The sequence below is a fragment of the Lolium perenne genome, chromosome 4 (genome assembly GCF_019359855.2).
Source record: "Lolium perenne isolate Kyuss_39 chromosome 4, Kyuss_2.0, whole genome shotgun sequence".
Classification (NCBI taxonomy): Eukaryota; Viridiplantae; Streptophyta; class Magnoliopsida; order Poales; family Poaceae; genus Lolium; species Lolium perenne.
The window spans coordinates 76,370,321-76,391,487 of NC_067247.2; the positions used below are offsets into that span (position 1 = coordinate 76,370,321).

Sequence of the window (21,167 nt, forward strand, 5' to 3'; positions counted from 1 at the left end):
TAGAAAACCTGGGCCACATCCTTGGCTAGGACGAATGGTTCGTCTCTATACCCAAGATTGTTGAGATCCACTGTTGTCATTCCATACAACTTGTCTACCTGAACCCCGCCTCTGTTTTGTTGACCCATTTGCACCTAAACAAAGGGACCTTAAAAGAAGGTCCATAGTCAAGTTCCCATATATCCTCTATGTAACCATAATATGTGTCATTTGGGCCTTCATTCATTATTGCATCAAACCAGACACCACTGTTTTGGTTGGTGCTCTTTTTATCTTGGGCGATCGTGTAAAATGTATTCCCATTTATCTCGTACCCTTGGAAAGTCACTACAGTCGAAGATGGTGTCTGGGCCAGCAAGTACAACTGATCTTCAATATGTTTGTTATTCAGGAGATGTTTTTGCAACCAACCGCCGAAAGTCGACATGTGTTCACGTCTAATCCAATCGTTCGACTGCCCCGGGTTCTGGGAGCGTAGAAAGTTCTTGTGGTCACCGATATACGGAGCCACCAAGGTGGAACTTTGTAGAACTGTGTAGTGTGCTTGAGTCAAAGAAATCCCGTCCCTACATATCATTGATTTCCTTCCTAGCGTGCCTTTTCCACTTAGTCTCCCTTCATGCCGCGATTCAGGAACACCAATCGGCTTAAGGTCAGGAATAAAGTCAACACAGAATTCAATGACCTCCTCTATTCCATAGCCCTTGGAGATGCTTCCTTCTGGCCTAGCACGGTTATGAACATATTTCTTCAAGACTCCCATGAACCTCTCGAAGGGGAACATATTGTGTAGAAACACAGGACCGAGAATGGAAATCTCATCGACCAGGTGAACGAGGAGATGTGTCATAATATTGAAGAAGGATGGTGGGAACACTAGCTCAAAACTAACGAGACATTGGACCACATCATTACGCAACCTCGGTAGAATTTCTGGATTTATTACCTTCTGAGAAATTGCATTGAGGAATGCACATAGCTTCACAATGGGCAGTCGAACATTTTCCGGTAGAAGCCCCCTCAATGCAATCGGAAGCAACTGTGTCATTATCACGTGACAGTCATGAGACTTCAGGTTCTGGAATGTTTTCTTCTCCATATTTATTATTCCCTTTATATTGGAGGAGAAGCCAGACGGGACCTTGATACTGCTAAGACATTCAAAAAATATTTCCTTCTCTGCTTTTGTAAGAGCGTAGCTGGATAAATGACGTCCTTTAACTCTCTCATGCAGCTTTTTGGGGTCTTTCCAACGTTGCTGGTCCTCCCGTGCTTCGGTGTATCTTTTGTCTTCCCGTACACACCCGTAAAGCCTAGCGAGTTCACGCAAAGATTCTTCGTCACGTGCATCACATCGATTGAAGAGCGGACCTCTAAGACTTCCCAATAGGGTAGATCCCAAAATATAGATTTCTTCTTCCACATGGGCGCGTGTCCGGCATCGTCATTCGGAACAGACCGTCCGCCAGGACCCTTTCCAAATATTACATATAGATCCTTGACCATACCAAATATATCAACACCATCACGATGGGGAGGCTTCCTCCGGTGATCAGCCTCACCGTTGTAATGCTTGCCTTTCTTTCTTACGGGATGGGTAATCCTAAGAAATCGACGATGCCCTGTGTACACGACCTTCGACCTTTTCCAAATAATCACCTTCGAGCTCATGTAAACAGTGTGTGCATGCATTGTATCCCTTGTTTGACTGTCTGAAATGTTACCAAGAGCAGGCCAGTCATTGATGGTTACGAAAAGCATCGCTCTTAGGTCAAATTCCTCCTGCTTGTGCTCGTCCCACACACGTACACCTGCTAGGGACCACAACTGTAGAAGTTCTTGGACTAATGGCTTCAGGTACACATCAATGTCGTTCCCGGGTTGCTTCGGGCCTTGTATGAGCACTGGCATCATAATGAACTTCCGCTTCATGCACAACCAAGGAGGAAGGTTATATATACAAAGAGTCACATGCCAGGTGCTATGGCTGCAGCTCTGCTCTCCAAAAGGATTCATGCCATCTGTACTTAGACCAAACCGTAAGTTCCTTGCATCCTGTGCAAAGTTTGGGAACTCTCTATCGATTTTTCTCCATTGGGAGCCATCAGCAGGGTGCCTCAACATCACGTCTTTCTTACGGTCTTCTTTGTGCCATCGCAACAACCTAGCATGCTCTTTATTTACGAACAAGCGTTTCAGCCGTGGTATTATAGGAGCATACCACATAACCTTGGCAGAACCCTCTTCTGGGGCGCTCGCCCTCAACATCACCAGGGTCATCTCGTCGATCTTATACCGCAATGCAAAGGTGCACACCGGACATGCATCCAAATTCTCGTACTCATCGCGGTAGAGGATGCAGTCATTAATGCATGCATGTATCTTTTGCACATCTAATCCTAGAGGGCAGACAATCTTCTTCGCTTCGTACGTACTGGCGGGCAATTCGTTACCCCTTGGAAGCTTCCTCTTAATTATTGTCAGCAACTTTCCAAATCCCGAGTCAGTGACACCGTTCTGCGCCTTCCATTGCAACAATTCCAGTGTCTTTGGCTAGCTTTTTATGGCCAGCTTCGCAAGTTGGGTATAACAATTTGTTGTGATCTTCTATCATCTTGTCGAAGGCCAACCTTTCCTTTTCAGTTTCACATTCTCTCCTTGCATCAGCAATGGCCCGGCCAAGATCATCATCAGCAGGTTCATCTGGTGCCTCTTGATCTTCTACTTCATTGTCTTCATTGCCTTCTGCAGTATCATCGTATTCAGGGAAATTGGGATAACCGTCATCATCCTCTTCCTCTTCGTCATTGTCTTCCATCATAACCCCTCTTTCTCCGTGCTTGGTCCAACAATAGTAATGCTTGGGCATGAAACCGGATCGCGAAGGTGGCTGTGAATGAGACTCGAGTGAGCGTAATTTACGGTATTCTTGCAGTCCACACATGGACAATACATGAAGCCACCATGTTTGTTTGCCTCCGCCACAGCCATAAAATTATCCAGGCCCGCAGTGAACTCGTCAAACCGTCGGTCAATGTACATCCATTGCCGATTCATCTGCATGATATAATTAAGCTGATCAAAACCATTACAGAACATCACGATGTATATATACACATGCATTTTATCAATTGCAGATGAAAAGGATAAAGTTGTTAACCTCGATGAAGAAGAAAAAAGCAAGTTAAGTGTGGCTTGATTTGTGTAAACTCAAGTGGCAAATCCTCTTAAGCATTTCATCGAACACCTCTTGTGCATGTGAAGAAGAGAGGAGAGCAATACACCCCTCTTGTGAAGAAAGTGAAAAAAATGGCCAAGTGTGGCTCACACTTGGGCAGGGGCAAGGTTATATAGCCAGAGGCGGGGCCTATGGACCCGGGTTGTATTACAAACCGGGACTAAAGGGTTCCCCACGACTGACACGGCCTGCGGCGCCCTGCGGTGGACCCTTTAGTCTCGGTTTGTAATACAAACCGGGTCCAAAGGCCACTACAGGACAGGCGCCAGCGGGTGGGGTCGTCCTGGGCAGAAACGAACCGGGACCAATGCCCCCATTGAACCCGGTTTGGTTCAGCACTGGGACATTTGCTTGGAACCAAAGGCCTCTTCTCCACTAGTGCGGGATGCGCACCAGGATCTCGTAGAGCAAATCCTGGGGCAGGACGCTGCCGTTGGCAGTGGAGACGAGAGGAGCGGTGCTGCTGCTGCTGTTGCCTTTGGCTTGCCTTGCTGTTGGACGGAGCGACGCCGCCATTGCCGAGAGTTGAGACATCTAGGTTTTACGACTAGGATAATACCCTGATGCTAGCTCTGCTTTTGGATCTACCTGTTCTCCTTTATTTCAGGGACATCAGCTTGTCCGACTTGGACTTGCCGTCAGGAACACATAGGAGTTCGATTCGATTTCCATGTAGCATTAGCAACCCGTCTGGCTCGGGCCTACACAATTATGCGCTGCAGCCTGCTGCACGGAGATATCTGAATAGCTGCAACACGATGGCATCCCTGCAAGGATTATTCGCGGACGGCGTCTGCAAATCAAGTGTGCACATATGGAAGTAATCCAATTACTGCTGATGCATGCAGAAGCAACTGAACAATCTGTCGGTGAGGAGGCCCTGCGGAACGCAAGAGTGGTGGGGAGTGGCCGCTATGGTTGAAATCTGAGTCATCCGGAAACCTTCAAGATCTCGTACGTAATTATCTTGGACACTCAGCCTCTTTTCTTTCTTAGTCACGCAATGCGGGAGCCTTTTGGAGACCGACTGCGGGGTTGTATTCAGAATTTCAGACGGCCGGGAAGAGCTTCCAAGACACATGGGACTTAGAGCATCTCCATTCGTCTCCCCGACGAGACCCCAAAACGCTTTTTTTTAATCCAGATGGACGAAAACGGTCCAGTTGTACCTCCGGTTTCTCGTCTTCGTCCGGATGGGCTTTCATCCATCCGGGGAGCCCAGGTCATCCCTGGCCCCCCGGGGAGTGCTCGGGGACTCCGGACAAAACTTTAGCGCGGGAATCATCTCGTGGCCCCACCTTGTCAGCGACAAAGGTCGATCTTCGTCCTCCTCACATCGTCTTCCCGAGATACGGCGTGCATGTGATTTGGGGGAAGTTTTTAATTTACTAGATAGAAGAAAGTTGTAGGCGAGCACAAATTACATATAAATACTTCGGAAAAACATGAATATATAAAAACTTTGGAAAAAAACTACTTCTTGCATGATGGCCCCGCGTCATCGTCCTCACGCTGGCACTTCTGGCTTGTCACCTCCTCCGAAGAGTCGGTGTCGGTCGACGCGTCGGAGGAACTCCTGTCCTCCTCATCGTCGAAGGTGCACGCCGGCTGCGCCTTCGCCTTCGCGTCCTCCTTCGCCTGGCCGCTGCTTCCTCCTCCTCCTCCTCCTCCTCCTCCTCCTCCTCAGCCTCTTCCTCGTCCCGCTCCTCAGCCTCTTCCTCATTCTCGCTGTCCAGCGGCAGGGAATCGTCGCTGTCCGGCGGCAGGGAATCGTCGCTGTCCGGCGGCAGGGTATAGTCGCTTTCCGGCGGCGGGGAATCGTCGCTGCTAGACGTTGCAGCTCGGTCCCACCAATGGCGCCATCCAGGCGATTCCCCTCGTTGTCTGTGTCCGATGGCAAAGAGAGACTGCTTTGCTGAAGTGTCCGACGACAGAGGATGGTGAAGAGATGAATGGCACCGGCCGGTAGATCGTTTATGTAGTGGTCTGCCGACGAAGAGAGTGGCGGTTGCTCTTCCGCGGAGTTACTGCTCCGGCGGTTCGCTCCTCGAGGCCACTTCGCGGTCCATTACGGTGGTTCAATACGGCGATGGACGCGGTTGCCACCGGATGGTTCCCCTTCCCGGCGACTGGACCGTCGCTTTTTACGGGGTGGTTGAGCGTCGCACGCGACCCTGGGCTTGCCGCTGGGAAAATGGGTCTCCCCAGGCCAAAAATGACATCCATCAGGCGCTAAATAGCGCCGGATTTCTGTGTGAGGAGCCCAACGGGTGTAGATGCTCTTAAGCGACACAGGAAGGGTGGATGGAAAGAGGTAGTGCCTGGATGTATTGCACGTGCTGTCAAATGCATGCATCGCTCACACAGTCGATCGATCGCTAACCATGGCGCCTGCAAATCAAGGGTGGTCAGAGTGCATGCACGTCGCTACCGTTGACCACATATGGGAATATCAAATTATTGATGCATGCAGAAGCAACATAAGAACATCGAGGAGTTATTTTGGCAAAAATGGCGGCCGATTGAATGATAATCATCTGTATGGTAGCACAAAGAATAAAAAAAAAGTGATAAGAAGCACAAATAGATCTTTAGACCATCCAGTGATGACTAGAGACATTAGCACGAGACGAAGGTCCTTGTCTCTTCATCACCGTAGCAGGCAAACCTTATCATTAGGGTATTATACGGTGCTGCAGAAACCTAGTCACTATAGGAAAGGCCATGTACGGCCATCGGCGTACTGCCCGGCCAGCCTAGCCGCTCAACGATCCCATCGGCGTATAGGCCCCCTCGGCATATATATGACATGCTATGCCGAGGGTGGCCCTCGGCGTACTCCTAGCCCTCGGCATAGGTTGAGGGTGGCACCCCGGCCCGTCGCCCCACGGTCGCGCCCTGGCGGAACCCTCACGGCGTCAAGCATATGCCGAGGGCCACCGTCGGCATAGCTGACGCCCATTTCTCCCGCCCATTCCTCCCACCCCTCCAGCCAAAATGACGTCAGCTGCCTAGCCTATGCCGAGGGGCACCGTCGGCATAGCCTCCATCTGTTTTTCCTTTTTCCCGCCCATTTCTCCCGCCCATTCTCTCCCGCCAAGTTTTTCCGCCGTTTTTTCCCGTCGACACTCCCGTCAACTTTTCCTGCCGTTTCAGCCCCTCGCCTCCCTATATATACCCATGTGTTCTTCTCCAACACAACACCACCACCAGCACAGTGGGGTGTTGTTTTTCCAATGTTGTACCCCCGGGGCCTTCCGGCTACACGCACATGCGCTGACGGCACTTAGGTCTGTCCTGGACGTATAGGGCGGAACTCAACGGTGGGGTAAACCGGAGGGAAACTTGAGATAGCATGGATCCATACTTGCCACCACATGTCCCCGTGACCTAACAAAGCTCAAGGGAAGGCACAGTGCCACCGCGGCACCACCGCTGGGGAGTAGTCAATGTTATAGACCGTGCGGTCAACGGATTAGGGTTTCCCTGGAAATCGAGCCTCGGGGGGTGGGAATGACCCAGAAAAATTTGTGTGAGCACATGGTGTGTACACTAGCACGGTGGAGTGTTGTTTGTCCAATGTTGTACCATCGGGGCTTTCCGGCTACACGCACATGCGCTGACGGCACTTTGGCATGTCCTGAACGTATAGGGCGGAACTCACCAGTGGGGTGAACCGGAGGGAAACTTGAGATAGCATGGATCCATACTTGCCACTACATGTCCGTGAAAAATGTTTTTAGATCTACGACGCGCTATTTTATGTGCTAAATGTTTTCCGTTTAGCGCGTTGGCGGACAGGTGCACTCGCGCGCCCGGTACGGCCATACCGCATGTCCCGGCGGCCTCGTTTTGCATATTTGGCAAAGTAAACGAAGTCAAAAAATCGCGCTGAGCCGCGTGGCATCATTTTATGTGTCCTAGTAACCACTACAAAAGATGGAATTGGGATACGACAATTATCTTGAAAAACTCTTCCCATATAATGTTATTTTTACGATATTAATGTATTCTCTTTATTCACAAAACCTCACAAGTATGTTTCGCATACACCTACTTTAACGTTTGCAGATCCCGATGCGCGCTAGCACTGCAGTTCATCTATGTGTCCAACGTCGATGACAACCCTCCCCATATAATGTTATTTCACTGCAACATGTATGGAACCGGCCATGACTAATATATATACTGTCTTGGGAAATACTTCTTGACACAAATCTATACATATAATTTTCAAATTTCAATTTAACGATTCACAACGATATTGATGGTCAAATTCTTAAATATTTGACAAAGCTATGTACTACCTACATTTCTAAAACAGAAGGCGATAGTTTTCCACAAGTCAAAATTCATAAAGTTTAAGAAAATTTCTATAACAAAAATACACTAACGTCTACACAATACAAGCATCATGAAATATATTCCCATGTGATATTTACATATTACTAGTAGGTGTTGATTTGTTTGACCTGTGCAAACAAAAAAAATCATAGACCTTATTTTCGGGTACGGATGGAGTACAAAACTTTGAGGGAATAAGTTGATGTATGTCATTGAATCTCAAAGTGTGGACCTATCCGTATAAAGTACCATCAAACAATAATCACATATATATATCCTCTTAATTCCTGATCCATGGAACACGAGCAAGTAAACTCCCTCTATACACACCGGCAAGTTCACAGTCTGGCATCTCAACACTACTCATACAAGTGTTTGTTCTCATATCGTACACCCGCAGCGAATGTATTGTAACCTGTCTTCCATCGCCCCTCCTCGAGTACATCCTCACCCAGAAGACAATCTTACCATCATCAAGTTCCCACAAGGGATGTCCGTACCCGTAACTTGCGTCGCCCTGCCTCCAGCAACCATGGTACGGCATGGTGATGGCGTAACGTTTCGACCAGATAACCTTCTCAGAGTCCGTAAGGAACCAAAAGTCAATGCAGAGATCGCTGCCGTTACGATATGTATGGTCGTTGTTACGGCGGTAGACCGCAACCAAGGTGTCGCTCAGCTCAGCAAAGGGGATGGCCTCCTGGATTGGCAGTGGGAGGTGTAGAAGATCCTGCCGCCATTTCTCCGTCTCGAGGTCGTATGCAGCAATGTGATCGATGCGGTAGTTGTTGTCGTAGGCCCAGAAATAGAGGGCCCCCTTGACAAGGGGCACGCACCTAGAAGAAGTTGCAAGCAGAGTTGGGGGGCAACCCGTATCCCTCCAGCACTCGCCGGCTCCACCGAAGATGAGGACCTTGCAGGAGGTAACTTTTCAGTGCTTTGCGGTGATGGCTAGAACCTTGGTCTCTCCTGTTGAGGGGGCCGTGCTGAACATGAGACTGGTGGTGTGGCCGTCATAGTAGAGTTCTTGGTTGTCATTGGACAAAGGGGAGACGACGCCGGTGGCTGGGTTGAGAACGCCGGGGGAGCATGTCCTCCCCGTCGAGGCAGAACATATCAAGGTTGGTGCACGCCGATTTGGCGAACTGATGTTGAGGGCAATCCTCGACAAGTATCTGCCTCACGGTTTGGCCGGATATGTCCAGGATGTCGATGCCCTCAGGTGCCTGCTTGAAGGCGGCGACGAGCGGTCTTTGGCAGGCACTGTGGGTGGCAACGAAGGACGAGTCGGAGAGGAGGGACCACCATGACCGGCAGACGGTGCGGAGGCGGCAGAGCGGCTTCACTGAGACGCGCAGGAGGATCTCGTGGAGCAACTCCTCAGGCAGGACGTTGCCGTTGACGGCGGAGAGTAGAGGAGTTGTACTGCTGTTGTTGGCGCCGTTGGCTCGCCTTTTTCTTTGATGGGGCGACGCCGCCATTGCCGAGACAGTAGAGTATGTGGGTTTTACGAGTGGGAGAAGATCGCAGGTGCTCTTCTAGGGATCTGCTTGCTGTCCTTTATTTTTTTCGAAATGGGAGCATAGCCCCCGCCTCAACATTCACACAACTTTTCTTTATTAGATTATTCGCAAAGCCTTACAAGGAAGATACAAAGATCAACTTGAAGCCACCTTTAGAGCGACAACTTGCTATACCTGCAAAAGTGATGAAGGGGGCGACCATGAACATGACCATTACCTTGATAATTGTTAAGCTTCATGTACTAACCAACTATTTCAAAAGACCGATCTTATGAAAAGAGCTAGACAATCCACTTATAGTTTAACATCCCTCTCACGTGTGACGCGACGGAGACAAGTCAACACGTGTAAACAAAGACGTATGGCTCTAGAGGCTAGTACGTAGACAGGAGGGGGATAACAACAATTTATAGAGTAAATTGTGAAAACCAGGACTCGAACTCGAGACCCTGGCTCTGATACCATATTAATCTTCATGTACTAACCAACTATTCCAAAAGACCGATCTTATGAAAAAATCCAGACAATCCACTTATAATTTAACAATAATACACCAACATACATCATCTAAAACCGAGTGCTTTCCCAAACTCGCTATACGTGCAAAAGCCTGATGTGCTTTATATTAGAGGGACAGGAGCTTGTCCGACTTGCCATGCGGAGCACATCGGAGTTGGACTCGATTTCCAAGTAGACCACCGTCTAGCTCGGGCCTATTCGGATTATGCGCTGCAGTACATACTGAATCCCTGCAAGGATGGTATGAATCGCTGTGCCGCTCCCTGATCAATCGCTGACGGCGGCGCCTGAAAATCAAGGATGGTATGAATGCACGGACGTCGTTACCATTGATCATGTATGGGAATATCGAATTACTGGTACATTTTTTCGCTAAAGAGTATATATTAATATCGCGGAGATACCAATTACACCCAGCCTCTGCAATAACGCATTGCCCTAGCGGCATTGCGGATGCACACAGTCCAAAACATAAAGAAGAATTACAAAAAAAAAAGTCCCGCTACAGCAATCTATTCCTTGAAACAACGGCACTAACACTACCAAGACAGCACCAGAAGTTCAACTTCTCCAAAAGCGATGCCTCCAAGAAGGAAACAGTGCACAAGCGTCATCGTCGCCCGATCATAGATCTTGGGTTTTCACCCTGAAGAAAAATCATCACTCTCAAAACAATGCATTTAACAAGGAGCACAACCAATTAAGGCTAGACCTTGGATTTTCACCCTGAGAAGTAAAACTTTGAACTTCTCTTATGTAGTCGCCCCCACTTAATTACATACCGCTGCTTCAAGTCACGAATCACCAAGCCAACTCCTCATCGCCACCTAGACTCGAATCACCATAGCTAGTCAACAGATCTTGACTTCCCTGACATTCTCCGCCAGCACCACAGAACGAAAACGTGCTCCATGATATTAACAGCCAGCTGAACTTCGAAGTGCTCCCTCTGAAACCAAACGGCCAGAGAAAAAAACATGGGTGCACACGACCGAATCTCACCCGATCCAGCAATCTCTGGGCATGAATTGCCCAATGAAGCGCCAGCTGAGTCTTCCAGAACACGACACTTCCGTCGGAACAATGGGAACAGGCACCGGTAGATCTTGATCTTGGTGCGAGAAAGAATCCTAGGACCACCACCTTTTATGGGTGCACAAGAGAATTACTGGTACATGTGTAAGCAATAGAAGAATCTGTGCATCCAGTAATATAAACAATGAATATTTAGGATTTATCTAATAAATACTCGGTATTATAGGTGTTAAAATTGGTGTTTGATTAATACGAGTAGTATAGAAGTTGCTCCGGCCGGTGCCGTAGGGAGTCATAGGAATTAAACCCTAGTGCATATGCAAATGTCGCTTGCTTATGTGAAGCATCGTATGATATTATGGGTTAAAAATTACATAAATGTTGTTGAACGATGTTGCACATGTGCTTTCTTTGGTTAGACCGAAACAATGGAGGATCCGGAGGTATCGAATGAGTACACTACGATATAGTGCAAGGGGTGGAAGAAGAAGCGGCAGAACCGGAGACATAGATTTGTTGGAATAAGTTAGACGAGTCGATCAACATAGAATGCTACTAAATAAGTTGTTGAGCTCAAATGGTAGCAGGCATAGCTACGCCATTTTGCTTCAAGCTAATTGATTTATATTTTGAATTTTCCGTGAATTCTCATTAGACCGAGGAGGACCTCGAATCTTTTGCATTCTTCTTGATGTGGATATAAATAAAAGAAGAATTTTGGATCCATGATGTTTTTATTGTACCACCTGTTGGATGTAATGTTTATAGAATGGTGTTCGACGAGTGTTATGCCAATGACTTACTCACCACAACCGCACTTTTACCTATGCCCACAATACAAATATTGACAGCGCCTTTTTGCCCTCATTTAGTTGGCATTGTTTTTATGGGTGGAAACGACAATAACAAACACAATGTTCTCAGATCCAAAGATCATCAAGACCAAGCTACGCATCAAGATGTATGTGATGGTTTTTCATGACTAATTATATGCATGATCAATGGAGAGGTTTCAAATGTCTTGATCGATAAAATTACCGGAAGATATTTAAGAAAAGATGATAAAATTATGCCATTCCGACGACTCGAGTATGCCATTACATCCTCAATATACTCCTAAAAAAAGCTTCCTTATTGATATGTTTTTAGTTCTACTTATAGTTCATAATGTATCTATTTATAATGTACTAAGTGATTGTGCAAGACTCATACATATTGTACTAACATCTCAGGATTATTTTGTTTTTTTTTTGCATCATTTCTAGAGTTCGCCCTACCTCGAATTATTTCCATCCTTCACCACTAGCCAAGTATCCTAAAGAGTTTGGACTTCATATTCAACAGAGTGACTATGTAAGTGAGCTATTGTTTCATGGACAAACTCTACAACTCAGTCTTTACTATTAAAATGAAAGATGCAATGTCACACTACCAATGATGTCACACTTCCTCCTATTTACTGTTGAAATATTGGGTCCACTTTTAGTGGTCCACATTAGATTTTAGATTTCTCTATAAATCTCAAAGCTCACATTGTGGCAGCCCATGTGAGTTTGAGCCCAAGTGGATGGCAGCTCGCTAGGGAGTGGCAAAAGGTGGAAAGTTTAGTTTCACATGTAAAATTGGGAGAAAGTTAAACCACCTTGTAAGGTGGGTTGTTCCACTACCAAGAGGTGGGAAGGTTCTGCATGCAGGTATACGATGATCCTACATGAGATAATGCACAGGAGTATACCAATCTCTTCCAGGAGGCGATTTTCAGTCATGAACACAGGGTTTCAAATGTAGATGCTCATAATTTAGCAAAGGCTGTTTCTTCTCTTCAAGAGGGGTGTCCGCCGTCAAGCATGCACCGGCGTGCGGCACCGCCGTGGTGCCAGGTCCAAAATGCCAATCCGGACCTAATTCAGTTAGCATCCATAGGTGTTGAACTTCTCTTTTATTGGCTAAAATTTACATATGAATTATACGTTTATACCAGGATTTGAGTACAAACGTGCTGTGATCTAAAACAAACATAGATTTAATTGATGAAGTTTTAGGATATGGGAATTAAATACTTCTTTTTCACATAAGTTTATAAATTTATTTCAATTTTCCATTATCATATTCGCAACGATATTGGTGTTTAGTTCTTAAATATTTGACAAAGCTATATACAAAACAAACACTGTACTTTGAAGTGGAGGGAGTAAGATGATATCCGGAAAAAAAAAGATGATGTCTACCATTAAATCTCAAAGTATGCAGCCATCCCTGTAATTTACAATGGCAGTCAAAAAGTACTTATATACCCGCTTGATTCCTGGTCCATGGATGACCAGCAAGTAAGCTGCCTTTGTACACACCGAAAAAGGTATAGCCAGGCATGTCTGCCCCATCCGTGTAAGTGTTTGTCGGGGGATCGTACACCCGCAAAAAATGCACTACTCGCACGTCACCACCATTCAGGTACAGCGACACCCAGAAGACAATCTTCCCATCATCCAGTTTCCACAAGGGAAAACAATCTGCCCATCTTCCCATCATCCTGTCAAACGTCTTTGGGTAAGGCATGGTGATCGTGTATCGCTTCGACCAGAGAAGCTTCTCAGCGTCCGTGAGGAACCACAAATCCTTGGAAATATGGCTATCAACGTTACGGTTGTAGACTGCAACCAAGTTATCGCTCAGCTCAGCCAAGGAAACGTGGCATCGGACTGGGAGCGGCAAGTGCACGAGATCCGGCCGCCATTGCTCCGTCTGGAGGTCGTATGCTGCAATGTGATCGGGGTAGCAGTTTGTATAGCCCAAGAAATAGAGGACCCCCTTGGCAAGGGCCACACACCTAGGAGTAGTTGCAAGTTTAGTCATGGGGCAACCTGTCTCCCTCCACTCTCCGGCGCCACCGAGGGTGAGGACCTTGCAGCAACGGACTGTCGTGAGGCTTGCAGTGATGGCCAGCACCTTGGTCTCCCCGGTTGAGGAGGCCCAGCCGAACCCAAATCTGGTGGTGTGCTTGTTATGGTTGAACTCTGGGTCATCGGGCAATAGGGAGATGACACCGGTGGCTGGGTCGATCAGGCGGGGGCGCTCGTCCGCACCAAAGCGGCAGATCACGTCAAGGTTGCTGCACGCCACGATCCAGGAGTAACTTTGAAACCCAGTCTCGAAACGTATATGCCTGACGGTGTTGCCGGACCTGTCTAGGATGTGGATGCCTGCCGGCTGGCCCGGCTCCCACTTGAAGGAGGCGACGAGCGGTCCGTGGAGGGTATTGTGGGCGGTAACGAAGGACGAGTCGGAGAGGAGGGACCGCCATGACCGGCAGACGGCACGGAGGCGGCAAAGCGTCTTCGCCGGGATGCGCACCAGGATCTCGTAGAGCAAATCCTGGGGCAGGACGCTGCCGTTGGCAGTGGAGACGAGAGGAGCGGTGCTGCTGCTGCTGTTGCCTTTGGCTTGCCTTGCTGTTGGACGGAGCGACGCCGCCATTGCCGAGAGTTGAGACATCTAGGTTTTACGACTAGGATAATACCCTGATGCTAGCTCTGCTTTTGGATCTACCTGTTGTTTATTTCAGGGACATCCGAAAACTCATTTTTAAAGGCAACTGTATGTGTAGGAGTGTCATCTACCACAGATTAGCCTTGAGATTGGTGAGACTACTTATATCCTTTTTAACAAAACTGAAACATAATTGAAACAGATTTGAATAGTAGAAAACGTTTCACAAGTTTCATAAATAGGTGTGCAATACTTGTGAAACTTTGTGAAACATACTTTGAATAGTAAATATTTTTTACAAGTTTCAAACATGTTTCACAAATTTTAGACATATTTCATAAATTTTTAGAAACTAAATCAACACGTGGATGACGTCAACATGACGTCATCACTGCTGTACCTACCGGCGCCGGTAAATTCGCTGCGTTCCAGGGACATCAGCTTGTCCGACTTGGACTTGCCGTCAGGAACACACAGGAGTTCGATTCGATTTCCATGTAGCATTAGCAACCCGTCTGGCTCGGGCCTACTCAATTATGCGGTGCAGCCTGCTGCACGGAGATATCTGAATAGCTGCAACGATGGCATCCTGCAAGGATTATTCGCAGACGGCGTCTGCAAATCAAGTGTGCACGAACGACCATTGCGCACATATGGAAGTAATCCAATTACTGCTGATGCATGCAGAAGCAACTGAAGAATCTGTCGGTGAGGAGGCCCTGCCGAACGCAAGACTGGTGGGGTGGAGTGGCCGTTATGGTTGAACTCTGAGTCATCCGGAAACCTTCAAGATCTCGTACGTAATTATCTTGGACACTCGCCTCTTTTTCTTCTTAGTCACACAATGCGGGAGCCTCTTGGAGACCGACTGCGGGGTTGTAGAATTTCAGACGGCCGGCAAGAGCTTCCGAGGCACATGGGACTTAAGCGACACAGGACGGGTGGATGGAAAGAGGTAGTGCCTGGATGTATTGCACGTGCTGTCAAATGCGTGCATCGCTCACACAGTGGATCGATCGCTAATCATGGCGCCTGCAAATCAAGGGTGGTCAGAGTGCATGCACGTCGCTACGTTGACCACATATGGGAATATCGAATTACAGATGCATGCAGAAACATAAGAACATTGAGGAGTTATTTTGGCAAGGTATGAGCTTTCTTCTAAATTACATTTTGAAGAATTTTGAGTTACTTTCCCCCGAAAAAAACTGTTCGCTCGCTCGCCCCCCCCCCCCCGCGGGCGACGGGCGAACCCTAGCCGCCGCCACCCCCCAGTCCTCCTCCTCTCCCTTCCCCCGGCTGTCACCGCCGGCGTGGGCCCGCCGGGAATTGCCCACGCGGTGCGGGCGGCGGCGGGGCTGACCTTACCTGTGGCGCGGGGGCTCCTTGGAGGCGCGGTCTTGCTCGGGCGCGGTCCGGCGCGGCGGCGTGAGACCCGCGCCGGGTGGGAGAAGGGACGGCGGCGCTGCTACTTGGCGGCGGAGCAACGAAGGCGGGCGGCGCGGGCGGGGCCTGCTCGGCCTAGATCTGGCCCAGGCAGGGCCCAGATGGGCTGGGCGGGCTGCCTGCGTCTTCGGCGCACCGGCGGTGCTCCCTGGCGGCGGAGATGGTGCGGCGGCGGTGGATGGGTGGTGGCGGCGCTTCGGCTGGCCTGCTGCAGCTTGGCAGTAGCGCTTTACGGGCCATTTTGGGCCCGGCCGGGCCAGTTTCGGCCTGGTGTGCCCTCGTTGCCATGTCTGGTCAACGACCGCGAAAGCGGTGGAGGTAGTTCCCTCCCGCCCGGTTGTGGTCCCGCTACCCCCGTCCCTGCTGCTTGTCGTCTCTCCCTCTAGGCTATGTTCCGGTGACCACAGTGCGACGGCGAGGGTGACTACAAGACCGTGGTGGTGTGTGCTGGTTGGTGGCATGTTTGGTGGAGCACGTCGGGGCGTTCAGGGTGGTGGGTTTGGTGGTCAGGAGAAATCTGTGTCGGCATGTCCGACTCTGACGCGGCGACGCCTACAGGTGCCGCCTTCCTTCCTGAAGGGCGTCGGATGTATTCCTCCCCAATCCCTTTCGCGTACCGGGGGAAACCCTAGGCCTAGTCCGGGCAGCAGCGTCATCGTCATCATTCCCTTGTTGAAGGTGTTGCTTGGTATGCGGCATCTCGGCGTGCTAGGAGCGTGGTGGTACTTCTCCGGAGGGCGCAGCGGTTGCGGAGTCATCCTCGTTTTCGTCAATCTGCCGGTGTCGGCATTAGTTTCTTTTTCTTTTTGTTCGGGCTCGGTTGTGCTGCGGCCTCAGCTTGTTTCGTTTTATCGGTCGGTTGCTATATTAATATAACGGGGCGAAAACCTATTTCGAGGAGTTATTTTGGCAAAAAAAATGGTGGCCGATTTAATGATAATCATCTATACGTACGGTAGCACAAGAAATAAAAAAAAAAGTGATAAGAAGCACAAATAGATCTTTAGACCATCTAGTCATGACTAGAGACATTAGCACGAGACGAAGGTCCTTGTCTCTTCATCACCCTAGCCGGGCAAACCTTATCATTAGGGTATTATACGTTGCTGCAGAAATCTGGTGAAATTTATATTTTTGATATTAATGTATTCTCTTTATTCACAAAACCTCACAAGTATGTTTCGCATACACCTACTTTAACGTTTGCAGATCCCGATGCGCGCTAGCACTGCAGTTCATCTATGTGACCAACCCTCCCCATATAATGTTATTTCACTGCAACATGTATGGAACCGGCCATGACTAATACATATATACTGTCTTGGGAAATACTTCTTGACACAAAGCTATACATATATTTTTCAGATTTCAATTAAAGTATTCACAACGATATTGATGGTCAAATTCTTAAATATTTGACAAAGCTATGTACTACCTACATTTCTAAAACAGAAGGCGCACTAGTGGAAAACAGGGCTTTTGTTCCGGGTGGTAAGGGCCTTTTGTCGCGGATCGCCATCCGCGACAAAAGAGTCGCGATAAAAGGGTCCACCTTTTGTCGCGGGTCGCTTACCACCCGCGACATATAGTCCACCACGTGGCAGGCGCCTGGCGCGCAGGGGACAGGCCCTTTTGTCGCGGGCGGTATTACCACCCGCGACAAAAGGCCCTTTACGTGGCGCGCGCACAACGCTGCTGCTTTAGGGTTTGAGAGGTGCAGCACCCCCCCCCCCCCCCGCCACCGACCCCCTTTTATTTCATTTTTTGAAAATAAAAGTTGCATATATTTGTACGCTACTAGAAGTGGTACACGTTCATTCATTATATATATATAGATCGATCAAACAAATATTGGAAGCAAAAGTCGATTCCCCTTACACATATTCGTAGATTCCCTATATATATACATGGAGCTCACGATCGACAAGCGGTACTAACGACCGTCTATTTGGAGGTAGAGCATCTATTTGGACTAAACAAGCCTTTGTTGTTTATTACTTCTCTAACCAAAAGTCCCGCCAGTTCCTCCGCGATTCCTAGTAGGTGTTCCTTTGGTTGGAGTCTGTCCCGCATGAAGTCGACCTATATACGAAAATGAGATGAGTATGACTATATCAGTCTTGATAACGAAATATTGATGATAATAAATAAAGTTGTGAATGTTATTGCTTACGTCGAATTTATTTTTGTTCTGCTTCTCAGTGGTTAACATGCGAATGGACTCGCAAACGTAGTATCCACATAGATTCGTCCCTTGTGGCTGCTGGGGGCACGGTATAGGAGTAAATGTTAGCTTCTTTGCCCAGGTAATCTCCTTATGATGATTCTTCAAAGCTTGTCAAGCCCTGCCAGGCAAAAGAATGATTGAATGAGTGGATAATTAATTGATATCTCACGAAAGATAAAGCGCGGCGATGAAGGAAATTACACTTGGAGCAACTTCTGCAAGTCGTGGAACCCGTCCACGCCTCTACTCAGTGGGTCTCTTACTTCAACTATTCCCTTATCAGGTTGAATGTCTATTAGAATCCAGTGGAAGCTGCACATGTTATGCATATACATCAGGAATTACACTTAACATCGAGTAAGAAAAATTGAATGTGCATAAAAGATCATTAAGACTCTCACTCGTAGTTGTAAGGAAACAATATTAAATCACAGAAATATTGCTCCCCCAAAAACCTTAGTAGCTTTCCCCCCGTTTCTTCGCGTTTATGCTTTACCGTTTCAGCATGTATTTTATCTGGGTCAATAAACCCAACATTGATAATATTATTACTTTTGCATTCACTGATCTTCAGTCTGCATAAGAGAACACATAAGATATAATGAGTATATGCAATGAAAACGAACATGAACTGAATGAAAATGAACTTATATGTAGTTAACAACTTACAAGCAATAGCAACTCATGAGAGATTTGTCGAGGGCATCTGGATTGAATAACTGCCAGAGTTCATTCATCTCAATATGGATCTCCTCCTTTCGGTAGTAATATTCCCATGGTATACTCGCCACGATGTACATTATGTTCTCCTTGCATGCATCAAGGTACCACTGATGCAAATTCCGCATATGTGTTGGCAGTTTATGCAGCTGCTCTCTGCTGACCAAGTCGGCCCCGTAGACAAATTTAGGAGCTATATCAGCAGTGGGTAGTGCAGCATCTGCTGCAGACATCAATTCCTCCACGGTAACTGAACAGGAAGCCGCTAGCCTTGCAGCTTCTTCCATATCGAGACCACCATGTTCCTGGTACACCTTGGGAACATTAAACACTTTGAGTGCTGGGATCGATTGTTTGGGCTGATCTCCGAGGAGGGGAACTTCCTTTCTCTTTCTGCCTTTTGTCGTTTGCTTGGCCTTGAGGGGTGCACTTGTTGAACTTGACTTTTTCTCGGCTGCACTTCTAGCTGATGATTTGCTCGTGCCAGCAATGTCCTTCTCCTTAGCCTTTTCATCCTTCTTATGGTCAATTACCTTCGCAAGAGTGCGTGTATAGTCATCCTTCTTCTCGTGTAACTCATACTGCGATGGTGTGTTCAGAAAACTAGTAGCATATTCTATTTGCTTCTCTGTGTATGGCTCTGGCGCTGGAGGTTTTGGCTTATGAAAAAAATGATAATTGTATTTCTTAACAATGGCATCATTTTCCTCCTCAGTACGATCGTAAGGACGGGGGGGAGGAACCTTTGGTACTTTTGGGAGGGGCGACATCTTGCGGACAGGACTCTTGAAACGCTTCCGGCTGGGTGCATTCCGAGTCTTAGTGGGCGGAGGCGGCGGTGCTGGAGATGGAGATGGACTACCGATGTCGTGGTCGACGTCGTACCCACGGGGTGATGGTGGCGACATGTGATCAGTAGGAGGAGGTGATGGTGGCCTGCGATCACCTGGAGGAGGTGATGGTGACCTGCTGGGATGACTGGTACTAGGGGCTACCCAGCCTGGCAGCCTGATGTTCTTCTTTTCCCAGAGAATGATTTCTCCCAGCACCTCTCTGAGTGTAAGCCCCCCATCACCTCCAGGGATTTCGAGCTCCAATGTCTCCCACGACGGGACAACTGAATCCACCCCGACACGAGCATAGCCAGCTGGAATCGGATTACCATGCCATGTTGCCGGCTCACCTTCAGGTCCAAATGCCGGTAAGACATAGCCGACCGCCACCTTAACAGACACCTTCCTGAACACCTCATGGAGATCACAAGGTGTTTGCTCCTTGATTCCATCCAAGGGGTCGCCAGGACCGGCATCTATCATCATCCGTGTAGGAGGGGCCTCCGAGTCGGCCACGCTGCTGTCTCGTCGCTGAGATATGCCAGCGGTATTATCTGGCGGGCGTTGTCCTTTTAGTTCATTTATCTCCCGCTGCTGCTGCTGAAGCTCCCGCTGCTGCTGGTCAAGTCGGCGTTGGAACTCGGCCATCCGGTCATTCTGCACCTCCAGCTGGCGTTGTTTAGCTCTCGGTCGGCTTCTATAAGTCTCCGCGTCGGCCGGAAACCCAAGCGACCACGGAACACTAGGGCCGAAGCCTCTTGTTCGTCCTCCCTTCTCAGGATTACCGAGGACAAGCGTCAGCAAGTCTTTCTCTCTATCGGGAGCAAACTTTAGTTTTCCCGCCTTTATATCTGTCGTCACTTCAATCCATTTTTTCCTGGGTACCCTAACCCTGCTGTCACTTTCAACAATGTTCCCTGTCTTCATGTCATACTCACAACCATGCGCGAGGAACCAATTTCGAGCCCTAATGTCTCATCCTTCTCGCGTGGGTTCTGGAGTGATCCCATTCAGCTCCATCTCAGCCTCTTGTGCATCCCACTTAGGCATGGCTACTCCGTAGCCCCCTCGCCCCGTATGATGGTGATATTTCTTTTCGCTTGCATTCTTCTTGTTTTTCTTGGACAGGTTCACAGTCTCCTCTGATTGTTTGTACTCCACAAATTCTTCCCAATGATGCTCCTGCTTCTCTAGATAGTTCTCGAATAATGGAGGCTTCTTGTCTTTCTTATAATTTTTCCATAACCGGTTCTTATACGCCCGGAAAAGTTCCCCCATCTTCTTAAGAGCCCATTTCTTCACTAGCGCCCTCTGCTTAGCATTCTCGGACTCCGATCCCAAATCTGGCAAAGTGAAATGTGCCATGAGGTCGCCGAAAAGTGTGTCTTTGTACCTATCGGTAACCTGATTTTCGGACACATTCTTGGTCTTGTTCCATTCTCTGATAGTGATCGGGAGACGATCTCTAACCACAACTCCGCACTAATTTTTAAATGTCACTCCGACACTCGCGGGTACCACCGGTTGGCCTTCCGGTGATATAGCTTCAATTGTGAAGTGGTCTTTTTTGCCCAACTTCTTTGCCGGGCCTCGTTTCTCTGTCTTATCTTCGGAGGCCTAAGAGAATACATATAGAATTCCATTAATGCCTCTATACTAATGCCTCTATACTAATGCCTCTATACATATGTACATATAGAATTCCATTAATACCTCATCATGACCAGAGCCGTCGGCTTCTCCGTCACCGGAGCCGTCGGCTTCTCCATGACCGGAGCCGCGGGCTTCTCCATCAC

At 48.2% G+C, this 21,167-nt stretch overlaps 1 protein-coding gene across 1 annotated transcript; it reads right to left on the reverse strand.

Annotated features, from left to right (window-relative positions):
• Positions 1-12,945: 12,945 nt before the first annotated feature.
• LOC127346913 (F-box protein At3g07870-like) lies at positions 12,946-14,133 on the reverse strand. The gene has a single exon (XM_051373156.1). The coding sequence runs from the start codon at positions 14,131-14,133 to the stop codon at positions 12,946-12,948; it is 1,188 nt and encodes a 395-aa protein (XP_051229116.1).
• Between the last annotated feature and the right edge of the window lie 7,034 nt (positions 14,134-21,167).